Genomic DNA, 20975 nt, shown 5'->3' on the forward strand with positions numbered 1-20975 from the left:
AGGAGAACATGCCATAGGTTTTTCAACCTGAAAGTTTACAACCAAACTATCAATCAAATATAAAGGCATTTTAAACACAAAAATTCTACCACAAATGCTTTCCTAGGAAGCCACTAAAGGACAAGTTGCTTCAAATGAGGAAGTAAACCAGGAAATAGGAGAGAGGTAAAGGGAATTTCCAGAATGACAGCAGGGAATGTGCCAGGCCCCCAGCTGTGCAGCAGGCCTAGAAAGTCACCAGACCAGGCTGGAGGAAGAGGTCAAGGTTCTAAGGCTATCTGGATATGGGAATGAAATCTCCAAGGAAACACTACAATGCATAAGTTAACTGACAGACTTGACTTTGGAGGAAAAGTATATATAGAGCTATTTTATAAGGCTCTTGTGCAATTTGAGAAGATAAGAGCAAATGAAAAGAAAAATTATTAACTCCAGGAAAAACAGAAAGTTGCCCCAAAATGGAGCTATTATCATTATTTCAATAATCAAAACTTAGGCTGAAAGTTTAAAATTGAGGTACAACTTTGCTGGGAAAATAAATTGAGGAAAAGAGAGTATAAATAATAAAAATCTTTATTTTTTGGTGGCGTGGAGTTTGAACTCAGGTCTGTATGCTTGCAAAGCAGGTGCTCTATCACTTGAGCCACTCCTCCAGTATCCTCTGAATCTCAAATCTCAGCCTTACTAGTAGCTAGGATTACAAGTGTGAGCCACTGGCACCTGGCTTTATCTATTATTATGGGAAGACAATAAGCAATGTAAAAAATTGATTAGTTGACAGCAATATTGTTGCCCCTCCATATCTACTAGTTCCAAATCCATAGATTCGACCTATTGCAGATCAAAAAAAAAAATTTTAATGCATTCAAGAGCTGGGGTGTAGCTCAAGGGTAGAACACTTGCCTGCTGTACACAAGGCCCTGGGTTTGATCCCGAGCTCCTCAATAAAAGAAGAACATCTGTATTGAACATGCAGAGAGCTTTTTTTCTTGTCCTTATTTCCTAAACAATATATTATAACAACCATTTGCATAATACTTACTTTGTTTTCAATCTTATAAATAACCTTAAGGTAATTTAAAATATGCAGCCAACTATACCACTTCATATAAGGGCCTGGAATATCCATGGATTTTGGAATGGAGGAGTGTCCTGGAGCCAGTCCTGCAAGGATATCAATGGATAACTCTATAAGCACTTTATTTACAAAGGAGAAAGTAAGTCCCAGTGCAAGTATCTAGAACAGTTTAATATCACTGCCTCTGCAGAGTTTTGCAAGGTTAGAGAAGGGGGTGGGGGACAAAGCGTTATTATTTCTTCTAAGAAGCTTTTTAGCATCATTTGACTTGTTAATCTATTTTCCTGTAGTGTTTGCATAAAATTTAAGATGTTATTTTCAAAAAGTAAATTTATTCCTTACAATAGCTTAAAGGCTTAGAGCAGTAATTTGTGTCCTCTTAAGGTCGACTTCACAATAGAACACTGAGCTCTATTAATTTGTCTTCTTTATCAGCCTATCCCAGATTTGGGGCCTGTGTATGGCCACAAATGGATTCTCAGGTGCCACAATTTTGTGTGTCTATATTTATTTCAATTATAATTAAAAATGTATTAGCCTATTCTGGATCTTTTGGGTAGCTACCATGTAACTATCATTTTGTTCCCAGTCTGTTCAGGCTGTTATAACAAAATACCAAACACTGGCTGGCTTATAAACAATGGAGGTGTATTTCTGACATTTCTGGAGTCTGGGAAGTCCAAGTACAGCCAGCCCAGCCTGCTCTACCTGTGCTAAAGACTGCAAATAGCAAAGAGACCACTTAGATCTCTTTGGGCCTGGTGTTGAAATGCCAGGGGGCGTGCACAGGACAGAAGCCTCTCAGACTAATTGAAAAGAATGTCAATCAGTGTGCTTATATAGCCAGTAGAGGGACATGCATATACTTGTGCTTAGATTATAATTCTACCAATCACAGCCTTGTATATGCATAGCTTCCGTTTCCACCAATCACAATCTTCACATAAGAACCAGGTATAAGCTTTGCATAGGGACCAATCACAGGCATTTGCTGAGTCAATGGGGAGGTGCTCCCCTTCCTGTTCTGAGTGTGACTAGGTACAGAATGGGCAGGGTCAACCAGAGGAATGTCTCTAAAACTAGTGTAAGTTGCCTGTAGTAATCACACTGGAGCAAGCCCTTTGGAATCAGGAGTCATGGCTTCAGTGGTGGCAGCTGGCATTGCTGTGGCCCTTGCAACTGAAGCGGATTTTCCTTAGAATGACTGTGGAATGTCCCTAAGAGTACTGTCCAGCTGGGGGCCAAAGAAGGAGCTGCTCAGCTGACAGCTCCCTGCTCAAGGCAGCCAGGTGTAAAGGAAAGGGTCTGTTAGCTGTCAGTGGGACTGCCCCACACTTGACAACTTTTTTGTAAATTTAAAATATCAAAGTGTGCTTATAATAAAGACCTAGGAAATTAACATCTTTAATAGTATTTAACAGCTCCTAACTTCTAACCAATACCCTAAGGACCACTGGGTCCTTCTAACTGACTCAGTGTTATGGGGGGGGGGTGTATATGTGTGTGTGTGTGTGTGTGTGTGTGTGTGTGTGTGTGTGTGTGTGTGTGTAACATAAGTATTAAAATGTATATCTATTTTCATATTAGTACATATTGGAACAAATAATAATCATTTAGTTCAGTCATTGGCAGATTTCTTTTGCTTTAAATTAACTTCAACATTATTTAAGCTACTTTGTTAAAAGAATCTGTATATTACTTAATTTTGAGAAGTACTGGTTTATTGTCTGAGTTGGGTCAGTGGCTACAATCCAGGATGTGATGCCACTGAATATGTGCTCACCAATACTCATTAACTTAGAAGGAAGTACTTTTTTCTTTTCAATCTTAATTTACCATCTTTATGATCAAATGATGATGCAGTAAGCAGCTTTGTTATTTTCATCACTACAATTTTTTTATTCTGACCTCTACTTATTGGGTTTATTCATTGATATGTAACTTATGTCTCCCCTGAACTCAGAAAGAGGAGTATGGAAACATCTGGGGGTGGTATGCTTTAGGGTTTTTTGGTTTTGTTTTGTTTTTTTGCTGCTATGGCAATTTACTATAAATTTAGTGACTATGAGACAGCACAATGTATTATTTTACAGTCTGGAAGTCAAAAATGCAAAATGAATTTCACTGGTTAACAAGTCCTCCGGAGGCTGGGTGTGGGGGGCTGGGTGGGCAGTTTCCTTGCATTTTCAGTTTCTAGAGGCTTCTTGTACTATACTTGACTCTTAGGACCATACCACACTGACGATGCTTAGATCACTGAATCTCCTTTATACACACCAACTGTCTCTCAATCTCTTTCTCTCTGATTTGTTAAGAACTCTGTGGTTCTAATGGGTCCACCCAGATAATTCCAGAAAATCTCCCCATTTCAAGATCCTTAATTTAATCACATCTGCAAAGTCCTTTTTGCCCTGTAAGGTAACGTATTTGTAGGTTGCAGAGATTAGGACATGGACATTTCGGGGCGGTATTATTCTGCCAGCCATAAAGGAGTGCCACTGTGCCAGACTGTCCCCAGAGCAGAAACAGGAATGGGAGAAATATGCTCTGGAAAGTGTGGGAACGCATTCTCTAGAAATAGCCAGAAAAAGGGAATGGATGTAAGTCAAGAGAAAGGCATTTTATGGTAGTGGGGAGGAGTCTTGGAAAGGGTGCCTGGTTGGCAAGGAGCTGACAAAGGAAGGTACAGTGGACCTCTTCCCGCAGGAATCCACACACATGAAGACTACAAGAAACCCCATTCCCAGATGGCCATCTATGCTTTTATTTCAAACTTTGCAAACACACCAAGAAGTGACATCAGCAATAAGTGGCTCTGCCACCATGTTTCTGTTAGGCCATTGTTTTTTCTTCTGCCATGATTCCATAAGAAACCCGAGACTAATCAGGCTAGCCCAAGAAGAGAAAGAAAAAAAAGATGAATCATAAACCACCCTGGAGATAAACCGAGAAAAAAGGAAAACTGATGTCTGTTCAAAAGAATGCCATCAGTGAAAAGCTGCACTTGCCAGGGGGCTATTTACACAGGGTTTCAATTCTTTAAAATTAAATTTTAAAACACGGGGAGTCTGATAAAAATCTACCAGCTGCTTTTATTTTCTAAGAGATTCCCTTTGGCGATAGCTACTGAAAGCCTGGGTGGATTTCTCTCTTGCTGTGTCACTCAATGTTCCTTCCCTGCCCCCTCCTGCTGCCTCCATCAGTGTGTGTGTGTGTGTGTGTGTGTGTGTGTGTGTGTGTGTGTGTGTGTGTGTGTGTGTGTGTGTGTGGTTTCTCTCTCCCCTGTAGAGACACAGCCCTCTGCCTGCTTCTGCTGTGGCAGCTCTCCCTGGCTTTCTGCTGCCTCTTTCCTCTCCTTTCTCTTCCAGCTTAGCTCCTTGCCTTCTGGTAAGTGTGACAAATACTTCCCCAGCCCTATGAGTAGTGGTTTGTGGATGGCCAGTGAACTGGTGAAGAACTTTTCATTGTTGTTTTATAGTTGCCTTGTGTTGCTCAGAAGGGATGGTGTGTGTGACAGTTTGCTGGGACTCCAGTACAAAAGGAAAATTCTCAAAGAGGAGGGGGAAAGGTCAATAAAATTTATACAGGATAAAATTTAGAAATAGTTTCTTTGCTATACAATAAGTGACCATAAAAGGGGCCATTTAAAAGTAACAAAGTTCTTTTCTGCTTTTTCCCTCTTGTTAATTTGTGTTGAGGCTTTTTTTTTTTTTAGGAACTGAGTTTTCCTGTCCTGTGGTTTCAATGATTTAGTTGTTCTGCTTTAAAATAAATGTGGGGGGAGAGGATGTAGCTCCATGGTAGAGTGCTTTCTTAGCATGCATGAGGCACTGTGTTCAATCCCAGCACTGCCAAAAAAAATTAAATTAAAATAAGTGTGGGACAGGAGTTTAAAGAATAGCCATGGAACTAAGTATAAAAACACCAATGACTATGACATCTGAGAATGACTAAGTCAAATGCAAGCAAAACATTTGCATGTAGCTTAACCACAGCAAAACTAAGGTCAAACAGTTTTTAAGTAATTGCTTTGAAGTTTGGTTTACTTTAGATTTTTTTGTTTTCATTCAAAGATAATGTCCTCAACACATACCCACATACGAACTTAAACCAATAAATGCTTACTATTTTTAATTAGATTTAAAAATTATTAACTTGACTTTCAAAGATGAAGTGATAAATACCACATCTCATTTTAGAAGAGCTTAAAATAACTTCTGGCTGGACAGCAGGTGACATGTGTCTTTCTCTGAGTTTAGGGGAGGCCTAAGTTATATATAGATACGTGTGCCTAGTGAGTTGAGGTCAGGATCAAGAAACTGCAGTGAGGACAATGAAACTGGTTGCTGCTTTATTTGATCATCAAGTTGGTGAATTAAAATTAGTGAACTTACTTTCTTTGAAGAAAGTAAGAGTGGGCCACCATGGGTGGGAGTGTTTATACACTAGATTTTCTACTCTTGTTGGCTTCTAACCATTTGACACCGGCTGCCCTGACACTGGAAGAAGGAAGCTGTGCCAAGTTTGGAGAACAGTTTTTGTTTTCACTTTCATGCCAACACAACAGCAAAACTTGTGAATTATGAGTATCTTGACATATTTTTATGCTGCTAATTAGCAGCATTATTAAATATTATTTACAAATAAAATGCACCATAACTTAAAGGCTTAAGCAAAATTAATTGTCCCTAGAAATGGCAATAGCCAGAAACCATGGACTTTTTTTTTTTTTTTGTTAAATGGAATTATTATTTTTTTTTTATTATTCATATGTGCATACAAGGCTTGGGTCATTTAAAATACGGAACGCTTCACGAATTTGCGTGTCATCCTTGCGCAGGGGCCATGCTAATCTTCTCTGTATCGTTCCAATTTTAGTATATGTGCTGCCAAAGCGAGCACAACCATGGACTCTTTGACTCAACTCATCCCGTCACCCCATCTTTCTCAAGAGTCCATATTATATCTGAATTATTTTTCTAGCTGGTCTTCTTCCTATTTATTACACATTGCTATTTTTAAAAAAATTACTTTTCCCCAGAGTTTTATAATTTAGAAGAGAAAATTGTCATCTGTTTTCGTCTAAAGAAAGTTACCTTTTAGAGTGGAAGAAAATGATATTACAGAGATATGAGGAATCAATACTATATAATCATCACCATGTTTCTATATTAGTTGGTTTATTTGCCTTCCCTCAATCCCTTGTCTTATTTCAGAAATGGTGCTAGTTTGGACCTCAGGAATAGTGTTTTGCTGATTGATAATTGCATGTTGCCCCACTGGGTAAAAGAATACACTAGCGAAGCAAGAAATATCTCCTGTGTTACCACAATAATGGGTCATATCAAAGCATACTAATCGAATCTTGACATGGATCAAAATAGAGTTTAGGAACATAATGAGCGATTTTAGTAACTACAGCAGCTCTTACATTAAATATTTTGACTTTGAAAGAAAATGTATATATCCATATACTGCCAATGATTATGAATCTACACAGATTTACATAAGAAAGTGGTAATATAAGTTGGCTTATCTCAGCAAAATGACAAATACAAAAAACAAGAGCAAAATTACTCAGTTAAAGTCATTAATAAGGGATACTACTGAAAACTGATCAAGCCAAAGATATGTTAGTAATATGGCTGGATTTGAAGAATGTCCCCACTGTTCCTTCATTACTAATTGCAATGCCAGGGTTTGTGAAAGTAAATTCATTCTATGTCCCAAACCATAATTAGCTGTACCTATTTGAGAGATATCCTTACTGTTAATACATAACTGGATTAACTATATGAAAACGTAACTGTGCTTACCACTAGACACCACTTCCATAATGGAAACCAGTCACTCTGAACAGCTCTCAGCAGAACAATCAACAGTCCCAGGGGACAGTTCACCATCAGCCAATCAAAATGTCCTGGGGAAACAACATGGTGAGGATTCCTCAACCTCACTCCGAACATCAGAGCAAGAGGCAAGCGTGCACCCTGAAAAGGGAGCTCATGATATCTCTGAAGAGTTGAATCGACAGCTGGAAGACATCATAAGTACATATGGATCTGCTGCCAGCACAGCAGAGAGAGAGGACACTGCCAAGGTCAAGGAGCAGCCTGAAACTGCAGAAGCACCTGACAATGAGGATGGAGACTGTGAAGAAATCACTGAAGAGGCTGAAAAAGAATCCATTGCTTCTGGAGAGCCATCCACAGTCAAAGAGCCTGTCAGCAATAAAGAGCAAAAGAAAATCCTAAAAGGATTAGGCAAGTAATTAGTATTTTAATACATTGCTTTTCTTTTAATTATTCTTAAAAAGAGACACTTCCTTCAACCTTTTTTGAAAGCTACATCTAATATTTGGATTATTAAATAGCTTCTTTCAGGGCTTCCTTAAATTTCCTCTTGCTGTATTTGACAATGACAACCCTTTCCCTTTAATAGAGGTCAAAAGAATTTTTCAACATGCTACCCATTAATCTTTCTCCCAATGGAAATTGTCAACACTCTTACAGAGAAAATCAAAATTCTTAATTTTTTTAAGGTCTTATTGGTTTATTCCCACCTAGTCCCAGCTTGACCTCATCCACTCTACCTTACAGCATCCCCTTCCTGAACACTCACCCCTGTTTCACCACCACTATAATCATTTTGATCTTTGCTTTCAGTTCTTTAGACTTGCCATGCTCCATCCCCAAGTTCTATAGGCTGGTGCAGTCTCTGATCAGAAGATTCCCAAATTCTTTTTGTCCAATGTAGAAGCATATAGGCAGGACAGGTGGGTGTGGTGAGGGTAATAATAGAGGTTTATTATAGGAAAGGGAGAAAGGGGTTACAGATTGGGTCTCTGCCAGGTGGAATGGAAGCACTGCATGTAGGGATTAAAATAAAAAAAGAAGAAGACAGAATTTTATTTTAGGTCATTTTTATGTCATCCTTAACTTGAAGGTGGGGAGAAAATCTGCATCTTTAACTTGAAGGGGGGGAGGAGGGCTCCAATGGCCTTCAGACCAGGGGGAGGATCTGGGTGGACTCATGCATACATCTATGCTAAGTTTCAGGTACCACAAGTCCTTCAGGGAGAAAATTTCCACTCTAGTTTAACAAAGGATTTGCAATTGAAATGGAGCTCTCTGGGCTCAGAGAGAACATCAGAAAGGGGGAGCAGGATGTTCTAAATCAGGTTGTATAGTTCTTAAAAGTCCCAAACTCTCCCTAAGTCTAAACTGCCTCACAAAGACCTGTGCACATCCCATTTTTCTTTACTTAGAAATCTGTGTCCATTCCCCGCTGCCACCCAATTCAGCCCTTTAGGCACCTAACTCTCCTATTCATCACCTCGCTCATAACTAAAATGATATTTTATTAGCCCAACCCTACATAAAAATCTTAACTGAGGTCTTCATTGTACCATGTTTCTTTCCTTCTTAGCGTTAACCAGCATTTGAAATGATCCATTTAATTCTGAGATTATTTGGTTAATGTATGTCTTTCCTCCTAGATCCTTTATCTCAAGAGCAGGTGTATGTGTACTTGGGTGTCACTGGATTCCTATTTCAAATATCAGGGTATGACAGATTGTAGGCTCAATAAATATTTGTTACAAGAATGAATGAATGAGAAAATTGTTTATAACAGTGCTAGTGGGGTCTAAATATAATCAAAATGTAAAAAATAGAGATATGTTTCTCTATAAAATGATTGTCAATGAGATCATTTAATAGTATATTCCATTACTACATAAAATAGTTTTGATTATGCACAACTCATTGGAAACATGCCAATTGTATTTGTCAACAATTGCAGAAAATAATTGTACTTTCATTATTTCATTGGCTCAATGAATATCTGTTAATGCTCAGCTGTTATGAGGCACTGTGTTAGGTGCACAAAAACAAAGAAGTCAGTGGCTGTTTGGTCAAGGAGCTCTAGGTACAGAGAGAAACACAGACATACAAATGAATTGTTATATATGATAAATGCAGAAATAGAGGAAATTTTTTTTGAAGAGCTTGGGGAAATTGGTAACACCAACAATAGCCGTGAAAGAAGAATGAGAATTTTAATTTTACAGCTATGACCAAAAACATGTTACTGCACATAGGAAAGTCCCTCTCCTTGTCTTCCCTGGTGAATTTCACTGATGCAACACTCACCACAAATACCACCTCCTATGAGAAACTTTCCTCAGAATGACCAGGTAGAATTAGCATCACCTTCTTTCCTTCTCCATTAAATTTTTCTACAGTAATTGTATAACTACCTTCCATGATAGATGGATAACTTATCAAGGATAGGAACCAACCACATTTTATTCATTTCTAGAAGACAGTGTAGGAGAGTGAAATGTCTTGGGTCAGAACTGGCTTCAAATTCCAATAACAGATTACCATCTATAAGCCTACAAGTATGCCTACACCGGAACAGGATACCACTATCATGCATAAAACTCTTGCTGCAATGCTTTCAGAAAGGCCTAAATGAAGTTGGGGGCCAGTAGTTCAAACCTGTAATCAATACTAGCTACTTGAGAGGGTGAGATTGGGAGGGTCACAGCTCAAAGCCAGCCCTAGCAAATAGTTCATGAGACCCCCATCTCATCAATAGGTGGGTGCAGATGGCAGATGCCTATCATCCCAAGCTATGCAGAAGGCTGAGATAGAGAGGATTGAGGTTCCAAGGCAGCCTAGGCAAAAAATTTCATGAGACTCCATCTTAACAGAAAAAAAAAAAAGAAAAAGAAAAATGCTGGGTGTGCTGGTTGTTCCCCAGTCATCCCAGCTATGGTGGGAAGAATAAAATATCAGGGAAGGATTTCTTTATCCTAATATTTTAGGATTCCTTAATCTTAAAATAGGAGAATAAAGGTCTAGACTAGCCTTGGCAAAAAGCAAGACCTTATCTCCAAAATAACCAGAGCAAAAAGGATTGGAGGCATAACTCAAGTGGTGGAGCACCTACCTAGCAAGCATGAAGTCCTGAGTTCAAACCCCTGTCCCACCAAAACAAAAAAGAAAGCCAAATGATACCATCTAGTACATACTTGACCCACACAATAAAAGATTAAAATAACCCATGCAGTGCCTTTAAAATATTTTCAAGTTCCAAAGTACAAAGTTTAACTTAGTCTAGTGTTTTGGGAACTTGGGAAACATGACAAATTGCTCAGTGTTGCAGAGAAATTTTTCCTTCTCTAATCAAAACATCTTAGATGGGTCCCTTCGCATTAGTCATGTTAGAGTCTCCATAAGGCAGCATATAAAGTCTTATTCCAGAGGTGAACAATTTTAACTGTCTCCAACCAGAATAGTTCTTATATATTTTGCTTGATCATCCTAAAACTTTTACATAGGAATCTCTGTTGGGTATGTTGATAAGGGGAAAGAAATGCAAGATAACCAGTCATGGCTTCTTCTCAATCTTCCATGAGTTAGTTCATAATCTATATTAAGCTTACAGTTACCAAATAATCAGAATCTTTTTAGAGTAAGAAAAAAATTGACATTTTTAGTACTACCACTATCATGGAATGTGGTTGTGAATCAGGCCACTCTAGTCACTCATTTGGGGACTGATGACCTTTCTGTGCCACCCAACGCTATGTCATTAGCACAAAATAGCACTAAACACAGTACTAGTTCACCTACATTGTGAGTAGAACATTTTTAGGCAAACCTACATATGTAACTTCCTGTTTGAAATTATTTCGGTTGTCTGTAAGTGGCTTTAAGAAACTTTTTGACTACATATGAATTAAATGGCACTGCACTACTGTTAACACAAACCGTTTTCAAAAGCAGCAGAGATTCAGAACTGGTGTATCTAAAGTGCGGCCAAGGCATGGTGACAATTTTGATGGAGAGCAGATTGCGGAAGCGATGGTGCTGTGGATTCAGAGTGCTTCCTCTTTCCTTTTGGAGGACAAATACAAATTCTAGCTGTGACCTTCTTCTAGAATCTACTTTGACTTTTCATAGAATTTTAATAAGTCATTCAGCTTATTTTAGCTGAAGATATATACTTAAACTTTGCTTCCATACTTAATCAAAGATACATCTTTGTTATATTTGTCAGGTATTACTTACTTCATGGATATTTTTGAAGTGCTACATTTGTTCTGACCCCCTCATCCAAAGGATATACATTGTTATATTTGAGGATCAGACAAAGGTGAATAGTTTCTTTACTGCCAGAATTCTCTGATCATTTATATATACACAGTGAAAATCTCAAGCAATGATAGGCATGAGTATCATTTCCTAAACTTACTGGACCAGCAATAATTCTTTTCTTTTTTCAAAGAACACTTGAATATTTGGGAAGGGTCTCTAAAACCTAGGTATTCAGAGCTTGTTTTTCCTATACAGGATGGTATATTTTCCCACAATCAACACACCACATACACTGGAGAAATTGGGGAACATTGTTTAAGCCTCTTGTGCTGGGAGAGACTCCTTCCCCCTGAAATCTGAACTGGAAGGAATAAAAAGACTTCCCACTATGCAGCACAGTGATACCTCCTGTTAGCATCTACAGAGTATCCCTCTTGTCTCCTCACCCCCACCCTCCAGGCTGCTCAAAACTAACTTATTCATCAGGGTTTTCTTTTTGACAATCTTATGTGGCTGCACAGGCACCACATAGTAATAAACACAAGACAATGATAAAATATAATATACCTTTTCATATTTCAGTTGCAACTGATTAAATAGGAAATCATGAGTTTGAAGCATAAGCCTGAGAGAAAAACAAAGCTGGTACATATACCAGTCAGCTCAGAATCCATCTACTCAAGCCTGGTAATTTTATCAACAGGGAAAATAAGGTCCAGGGAATTTAAGAGTCTACCAAACAAGGCTATTCAGTGACTTGATGTGATTATGAGATTAGTCATAAACAAAGCAAGGGGATTGAACTGATGTCACTAACACTGCAGGACCAAAGATATATAGAAAGCATCAGCATATTGATTGAGGAATATTGACTATGGATTTTGCCCTAGTGTGAGGAAGTTTTAAAATTATTCTTTTCTCTCTGAATTTCAATATTATTTTCTATGAAGTAATTTTCAATATTTATTTCTATGAAATGAACTGACAATAAACAGATAACGTGCTTAAGACATGGAGAGATGAAACTCAAAGAGGAGCAAGACGGCTGACCCTCATCCAGAGCTTAAAGGGATAGGAGCTTGGACTTCTTCTTTTTTTTAACTGTCTTAGAATAATTTATTAATGCATATACAATAAATTGTCTCCCCCAAAATCTTTCCAGAAATGAAGAGCTTGGGCTTCTGAGGGATGGGAGTTAGCATAGGCTAAGGAAAGTTGCAGAGAAGCAAGGCAAGTAAGGGTTGTCTTGTTGTAAAGATGAGGTCTCCCAGGTCACAGTAACCTGTGGTGATCTGTGTGGGTCACAGAACAGACCCCAATCTTGTCTTCCTGGTGAAAGACCCCTCTTAGGCATAAGGGGTATCAGTTAAGATAAGGCTCTGTCTGCATCTGCTATTTACTTTATTAAAGTAGATAGATGGAACTTTCTTTTTCAAAAGGAAAGCTTTTCACAGCCATCCTTATGTCTTAGAGGCCTGCAATTTCTCTGAATAATCAATTCAAAATATGCCAGAGAAATATATTTTGGGTGGGATAGTTTATTCACCCACACAAGTTGCAGGTGAGTTTCAGTATTACCTTCTGAGAGGTCCTTAATGACGACATTGGTATTTCTGTAAGGTCTCAGACACCCATTTACTAAGTCTTTCTCAGAATGGTCACTTTCCCAGATTGTCTGATTCATCCATTTTAGGTTGATTTCCACATACCATGAGAAGGTCATACTTGTGCCTTTGATACAAATACTAGATGTTCTAGAAGAAGAATTCAAGGGAAAGAGAATTCAGCAGAGATTTAAAAGATACATGAATAGATTCATACGGAAGCCAAAAATCTGAGTGGAGAGGAGGATTAAAAAGACAGATGGAAAGGGAAAGGAAATATGTCTTCAGCAAAATGATTAATGCTTACTTTTGACCAAAGCAGGGAATGAATGTTCAATATTACTCTTTGTGATATTTTTTCTTTTTTTATTATTGCTAATAGTTTAAACACATTATCATTTGACCTAAAGAGAAGTCAAGATCCCCTCCCCAATTAAGGGAGAGGCCGAAGTTCCAAATACAAATATAACAAAGTCACTAAAATACCAAAGACACAAAACATCAGTCAAATGGAGAACACATAACTAGAAAACACAGGCAGAGTAGTATTTTCAAACTGATGGTGGCAAGTGAAGTAAACAAATAAAACCCTTGGCTATGAGAAGTCACAGTGAGGGGGGAGAGAGGATTTATAAATATACTTTTGGTTTTGTTATTATTTAAATCAGGTTATAAGTGGTTAAAACAATTTCAGCTCTAGAATCATCAAACCTTACAGGCTGAACTCAGAATCTATTTAGTCAGCCCATTAATTTTATAGACAGAGAAACTGAGGTGACAGAATATAAAAGCATGCAAAAAAAAGTTGCTCAAATAATTGACAGAAGAGTCAGTTCTAGAATTTAGGTGTCATAGTCTTAATCCAGTGTGAATTTAATGACTATGTTTCATGACCTCTACCTACATGGAGCTATTTCCCTGAAAAGATATCTATAGATATCAGGAGTTATTTGCCTAACATTCATTATTTTAAAATTATATTAGCAAAACAACAAAAATTAACATTGAAAAATGACTCTAGGACTAACATTTGAAAGAGTGCATTTATAATCTTTTCCTGTTTTAAGTTTTGACCATAGCACATGGAAACCAAAAAGGGATAGAGAGACACACAAGTGTGTATTCAATATCAAATTCTAGCCCCAAAGATATAACAAGTAATTTTGGAAGAAAAGGCATAATTTTGAACATATCAAATCTGTATAAGTTATCACCAGATTTAGTATAAGCTATCATTACTATGCTATTACTATAGCTAGTCCAGTTGTCAGAATTTAAGATTTTTAATTTCCTTCCTGGATGGGAAAAAAGAGAGAGAGAGAAAATGAAGAAAGAAAGAGAGAGAGAGAGAAAGAGAGAAAGAAAGAGGGGAGGGAGGGAAGGAGGGAAGAAGGGAAGGAAGGAAGGAAGGAGAGAAGGAGGGAAGGAGAGAAGGAGGGAAGAGAGAGGGAGGGAAGGAGAGAAGAAAGAGAGGGAGGGAAGGAAGAAAGGAGGGAAGGAGGGAGGGAGGGAGAAGAGAAGAAAGGAAGGAAGGGAAGAAAGATTTCTTTGATATAAAATAATTCTTTCCTATTCCAGTACAACTGTGCCATGACCAGAGCCGCACGTGACATTGTTGTTCTTGCCACACAGGTGGTTTGACTTTCATGAAGACTTCCTACCAAACTGAGCATTTGGCAGTGTGGTAGCCTTATGTCCACCACATGCCTTCCCTAGCTTGAATGGGAAAGAAAGGAAGCTTCTTTTCAGGTGATTCTCTCCTGATACAATGTCCCTGTATTAAGTCAGTTTTTCCTCTTGTACCTAAGAATGTTAGCAAATGATCCAGCTTTTATGGAAATGTAATCACAGCTTCTCTTAGAAAATGAGCAGGTCTGTCTATTCCTCTCCTCCATGATTATCCCACACAGCATTTGAGTCCAACAAACCTAAGGTCTCTAATGTCACAGTGAGTTCTGCACATGACTGTCTCCAATGTCTTGGAGTCTTGTTGCTGTTGTTGTTGAAGGGAGAGATAATTTTTGAAAGTAAATTGACGTACTTGAATGGTAACCTTCTTTGTAAAATAACAGACTATTAGAGCAGAAAAAGACCTCAGTGTGTATGAAGATTAAACAAAACCTCTCTTACAGGCACAGAGAACAGAACCTAAAGAGAAATACTTAATTTGAGAAGACAAGATTTGCTGGACTCACTCCCTTATTTCTACCTCCCCCAAACTAGACATATATTGGTTTTACATGGGGGTACTCACAATAAGGTATCCCAGATTCACTAAACATCTCAGGTGAGAAAAAGGACTGTGTTCTCTAGGCAATCAGGATAGCATTCATTCAATGAACATGATACCAGTTTACCTGGTTGGCTTCATTTTATTCTATCATTATTAGTATTTACTGAGTACTTGCCATGGGTTAAACACTCTGCTGGCTCTGGACCTAAGTTGATCAACAGTACAGTCTCTTGCCTTTAATAGGTGACACTAACTCAGGACCATAGCCTTCATGTGGTCACTGTGCCCAGTCAAGGATGAAAGGATGGTCTGACCAATGCTGGTCATCTCAGAAGCACCCTCCCAGCAGGGGTGGGGCAGCAATGATCTTTAGCTGCAAAGGAGAATTGAAAGGACCCTCAGCCCATCTTCTCCCCTATCTGAGGCCATGTCTTTAATTTGAACTTACTCCCTGAGCAAAGAGAGAATAAATTTTTCTAGGTTCCGCTAGCATCAAATTTCCACACGGAAGTATGAGATTTAGAACAAGAAGAGTCACCTTGGATTGAAGCCTTGGTGATACCAGCACTAATTATATAACTTCGGTCTTTCTGGGTCTTAGATAGTTTATCTAGAATATTCAACCAGTTAGTCTAGATGCTTCTTGAAGTTCTTCCTAAACCAAAAATTCTTTGATTCAATGTAGGGTTACCAAATTTAGTAAATAAAAATATAAGTTGCCCAGTAAAATTTGAATTTCAGGTGAATAATTAATAGATTTTTTAGTATAAGTATGTCCCATTCCTGTCTTTTATCTGGCAATCCTAACTCCATGGCATGTCTGACAGCACATGTTCTAGTCAAGGGGAAATGTCTGTTCTTGAAGGAAAAGTTGTCAAAGTTGTTAACATTCACCAGCAGATTTACATGATGTAATGTTTTGACCTCCATACTGTGATTAGACAGAGTGGTTGTGACACATAGGTGAGTTTGAGAAGAACCCTCCATCTTAAATGGATTACTTGAAAAGATGTCATTACCATAAATGTAGAATTCAGCATCCCACACCTTCCTCCCAACACTGAATGGTTACTTGAAATCTTGAAAACTAGATCTCCAGACACCTCAGAAAGGCAATAGCTAAAGAAGACAAAAGGAACAACGATGGAGACAGAAAGAAAAATCCTGTTAAACAACCATGCACCGATGAGTTTTAACAAGGAGCTTGAAGTCCAACTGGGATTAAAAGATGAAACTGCCCTGAAGGCTTGAAGGAAGGCCTGAGAAGGAAAAGTCTTCCATGACTTAGCTGTTTTCCTTTTATAGTGGTTTTATTCCCTGTTTGGTAGGAATCCTCTGTGTAGAATGGGTGTATGCAGAGAGAGAAGAGGACTGATTCCTGAATACAGAGTAAAGGGGGTACTAAAAGAACACAAAAGGGAAAATAGGCTCACCACACTGCCAAGTTTCTCTGCCTTAGAATTCCAGGGTGGAATTCTGGCAACTTCATGTTTTGATATCAACTATTCCATGTTAGTCAGGAACTTTGAAGAACTATTTTGCTTCCTTTTTATTAAGTAAAGTGGGAACATGGGGTAGTTTATTCTTTCATGAAGTCAGTGTTTAGATAACACAGAAGAGAGAGAAAATAATAAGAATGGAGATGAAAATTTGGGGATTACTGTTACAGATGACATTTATTAAAAGTCTACCATGAACCTGAACTTGTACCACACATCGTCACAAACTTCTCAGCTAATCCTTACTCTGTAAAGTAGATGGCACCTTTTTTTTTTAATTGTTTTATTACTCATATGTGCATACAAGGCTTGGGTCATTTCTCCCCCCTGCCCCCACCCCCTCCCTTACCACCCACTTCACCCCCTCCCTCTCACCCCCATCCCCTCAATACCCAGCAGAAACTATTTTGCCCTTATTTCTAATTTTGTTGTAGAGAGAGTATAAGCAATAATAGGAAGGAACAAGGGGTTTTGCTGGTTGAGATAAGGATAGCTATACAGGGCATTGACTCACATTGATTTCCTGTGCGTGGGTGTCACCTTCTAGGTTAATTCTTTTTGATCTCACCTTTTCTCTAGTTCCTGGTCCCCTTTTCCTATTGGCCTCAGTTGCTTTTAAGGTATCTGCTTTAGTTTCTCTGCGTTAAGGGCAACAAATGCTAGCTAGTTTTTTAGGTGTCTTACCTATCCTCACCCCTCCCTTGTGTGCTCTCGCTTTTATCATGTGCTCAAAGTCCAATCCCCTTGTTGTGTTTGCCCTTGATCTAATGTCCACATATGAGGGAGAACATACGATTTTTGGTCTTTTGAGCCAGGCTAACCTCACTCAGAATGATGTTCTCCAATTCCATCCATTTACCAGCGAATGATAACATTTCGTTCTTCTTCATGGCTGCATAAAATTCCATTGTGTATAGATACCACATTTTCTTAATCCATTCGTCAGCGGTGGGGCATCTTGGCTGTTTCCATAACTTGGCTATTGTGAATAGTGGATGGTATCCTTTTTTGAAAGAAAAGAAAATTATAACTGAGGCTCTGATAGGTTAGTGGCTTGGCCAAAGTTGGTAGTAACTTGCAAGTCATCTGAGATACCAGCCATATCGCTGACTATAAGTTCAACACTTATGTTTTCAAACGTCTCCTTTTTTAAGGCAAAGAAGCCAACTTGCTGATGCAAAATCTGAACAAACTGCAAACGCCTGAAGAAAAACTTGATTTTTTATTAAAGAAGTATGCTGAATTGGTAAGATCTTTGATTAGCTCTTTTTAGCAGAAAGATACAGTCTCTGGTTAGAGCTGAGAAAAACAGACTTAGTTTTTCACCTATATCATCGGAAACCATAGCTGGTTACCTCAAATAAGTCAAAGCTGGAATTCATAAAAGAAGAATACATTTAAGGGGAAAAAACTGAGAAATAATAGCAAAATGAAGAATGAAAGAACTGTAATCTATTTTCACTTATGTGCATAATTTGGGGAATGAGAGAAAGTACGTACATAATTGGAAACTGGATATTTTGAAGTTCTTTTTAATTTTCCAATAAAGCAGATATATACTTTATATAAAGATAAGAAAATCTTATGTTTTAATTAAGTTCACCTATCCAGGTTTTTCAAGGGGTACAATGGTAGGAAAGCAGAGAGTGAAATTAATGCCACCCCTCATTCTTGCCTGACCTGTGTGTCCCATTTCTGTGTTTCTCCTCTTTGGTCTCCATTCTTCCACTTTTCCTACAAAGGCCAAAACTCTCCAACAGTTTTGGAAGGGGGTTGTCTTCTCCTGGGTGCTTTTAGAAGTGGCCAATGCAAGAAAAAGAGAGGGCCTAGAGAGGGCAGTACCCCTATCAACAAACCCTTATTACACCTGCTGTGGCAGAGGAGCCAAAACAGTGACAACATACAGATATCTGAGGTCTGCGCGTGCGCGCGCGCGCGCGCACACACACACACACACACACACACACACACACACACACACACACACACACACACACACACATGATGAGAGCCACAGCCAAGATGTGACATCCTCCAGACAAACAAGGCAATGGACTTCTTATATTTCTACTCCATTCCATTAAAAAATCTTCCTTATTTCTTCTGGAGACGGAATGGCGGGAGAATGAAACTTAAGACTACCTACACTTAAAAACCTCCTGCAGTTGGTTGAAATGTCTTCCTTCCCTACTTAGATTTATTTCACAGCTAAAGAAGCTCCAACTCTCACAGGGCCTCTCACTTCCAGGGGCCCCTGAGAGGCCCCAGTTCTAATTGTCTTTTCTTAATTATTTTTAAGAGGGCCTCCAAAACTGAGTAAGCTTCAGACCCACGGATTCCCCAGGGTTGTTGATGGATAGAGAGTAGTGAATGACTCATATTCTTTGTTTTTCACTCTGACTTTAGTCCTATAATCTTTATTTGTTCTTTCCTTCCTTCTACCTTGATACATCCTGTTATGCTGAGTTGTCATGCAATAGACCCAGAACAATTTGAAACCCTAACGACTGGCTGATTGCTTAACTTTGCCAACAATACTTTTTAATTATTTTTTAATCACAAACCACATTATGATGACATAAGAGTGCTGAATACACAAAACAAAAAAGCTCTGATCCCATCATCTAAAACATACACTGTTTTATGCACAATCCCTTCAAAAGTCTGCTACGTATGAAGAGCTATCTTTTGTCATAACTACCATAAGGCACGTATGAGTTGGTATCTGGTCTTCTCAACCCATATAATAGTCATTTTCTCAGGTAATCTAAAGTTTTTATAGTATATTTTGTAAGCTTTGTGTCATATTTGGCCAGGAGTTGTGGTACATGTCTATAATCCCAGCAATCAGGATCCTGAGACAAGAGAATCTCAAGTTCCAAGCCAGTCTGAGCTACATACATAGCGAGACCCTGTCATAAAAAAGAAAAGTTGTGTCATATTTCATTAAATGGCTATATGTTCTGATTCACTAATTTGGGAGACATTTAAATTTCTCCCACTTTTACTTACCAAATATCATTGTAGTAAACATATCATCAGACATTAGATTTGTCCCTTCTTTTTTTTATGATTTAAAAAAAGGTTCCAGAAATAAGATTACTAAATCAAGCAGAATGAATGCTTTTTGGTTTTTAAGCTTTATAGCCATGTTATTTGCCAAAATAGCGGTAAAAATTCACAAGGCAACTATCTTGTTTAGCATTGGTTATTAACAAATTTTAATAACGAAATTAGTTGTGTGTTCAAAATAATACTTTTCCCCAAAACTTTGGTCCCTATTCCCCACTCTCATCTACTCATTCCTACTCTCACTTATTCATCCTTGTTCTTTCTAGTACTTTCCATGTTGTTTGTCCATTGCCCTTTCAATTTACCTACTCATACCAAGGCCATTCTTGCCTAGACTGGGCAGTGTTCTTTTTTTTTTTTTTATTGTTTTATTATTCATATGTGCATACAAGGCTTGGGTCATTTCTTCCCCCTGCCCCCACCCCCTCCCTTACCACCCACTCCACCCCCTCCCTCTCTCCCCAACCCCCTCAATACCCGGCAGAAACTATTTTGCTGGGCAGTGTTCTAAACTAGCACAGGACACCATTTTCAGGGCTGCAATACTATAGCTTCACACTGGAGAAGAATCATTTCTCCAGTCTGACCAAGATTTCTCCATGAGCTACAGTTATCCACCTTGGTCCCAGGAACTTCCCTACTGATCCTCCTAGCCAAGCAGTCATCCCAATGGAAGTTATGTAACACAGACTAACTCAATTCATACCTTACTTACTATAAGGTAAGTAAGATTGAAGACCCCAAAGATCTTTCTACAAAATCGATCCCCAAAACCCATTACATTTCATCATGAAGAATTTCAAATTTTTACTTGGAGATGAAATCCTATTTCCTTGCTCATTGACTTGCATATTAATACAGAAAATGTCTGAAATGTAATTGTTCATACAGAATAAATCACTGCCTTCAAAGCTGTGAATCAAACTGCCACTCTGGGCCACTCATCCTTACAGTCTAAATCTTGTAATATTTTCCATCATTATATTTATTAATAGATTTGCATAAGTTCATTCATAAATCAAGACACATCAAACTAGATTAAGAATGGACTAAGAAAAACATTTTCTGAAAATTTCCTCAATTTTAATGTAGTTACAACAGTATCATTAATACAATTCTAATTTAGTATTTAGCATTAACTTTACTTTCTTTTAACTTAGTAAAAGAGAGAGAAAACATGAAAGACTGAAGCTAAAGTCCTATGCCTGCTATAATTGTACAGAAGAACAGGCTTTATGCTTGCAAGGCAGGTTCTCTACCATTTGGGCCACACTGGTAGCCTTTTTGCTCTGGTTATTTTGGAGACAGGGTCTTGCTTTTTGCCAGGCCAGCATGAACCTCGATCTTCCAGTTCTAAACTTCTATCACTGAGATGACAGG

At 38.3% G+C, this 20975-nt stretch overlaps 1 protein-coding gene, 1 long non-coding RNA gene and 1 other non-coding gene across 3 annotated transcripts in view; 1 reads left to right on the forward strand and 2 right to left on the reverse strand.

Moving 5' to 3' along the window:
* The window catches only part of LOC141420679 (uncharacterized), a 74434-nt gene extending 73237 nt beyond the window's left edge, over positions 1-1197 (reverse strand). The window contains exon 1 of the long non-coding RNA XR_012445205.1: positions 1043-1197. This is a non-coding gene — a long non-coding RNA (uncharacterized lncRNA). The remainder of the gene's footprint in view (positions 1-1042) is intronic.
* A 3115-nt stretch (positions 1198-4312) lies between these two features.
* The window catches only part of Txlnb (taxilin beta), a 48557-nt gene continuing 31894 nt past the window's right edge, over positions 4313-20975 (forward strand). Inside the window, exons 1-3 of the mRNA XM_020174478.2 lie at positions 4313-4465; positions 6901-7341; positions 17678-17769. Of these exons, the coding sequence (XP_020030067.2) occupies positions 6915-7341; positions 17678-17769 (519 nt within the window). The 5' untranslated portion in view covers positions 4313-4465; positions 6901-6914. The remainder of the gene's footprint in view (positions 4466-6900; positions 7342-17677; positions 17770-20975) is intronic.
* Positions 5874-5980, reverse strand: LOC141415893 (U6 spliceosomal RNA). The gene has a single exon (XR_012440850.1). It is a non-coding gene; the product is annotated as a U6 spliceosomal RNA (small nuclear RNA).

Source organism: Castor canadensis, chromosome 1, assembly GCF_047511655.1.
Source record: "Castor canadensis chromosome 1, mCasCan1.hap1v2, whole genome shotgun sequence".
NCBI lineage: Eukaryota > Metazoa > Chordata > Mammalia > Rodentia > Castoridae > Castor > Castor canadensis.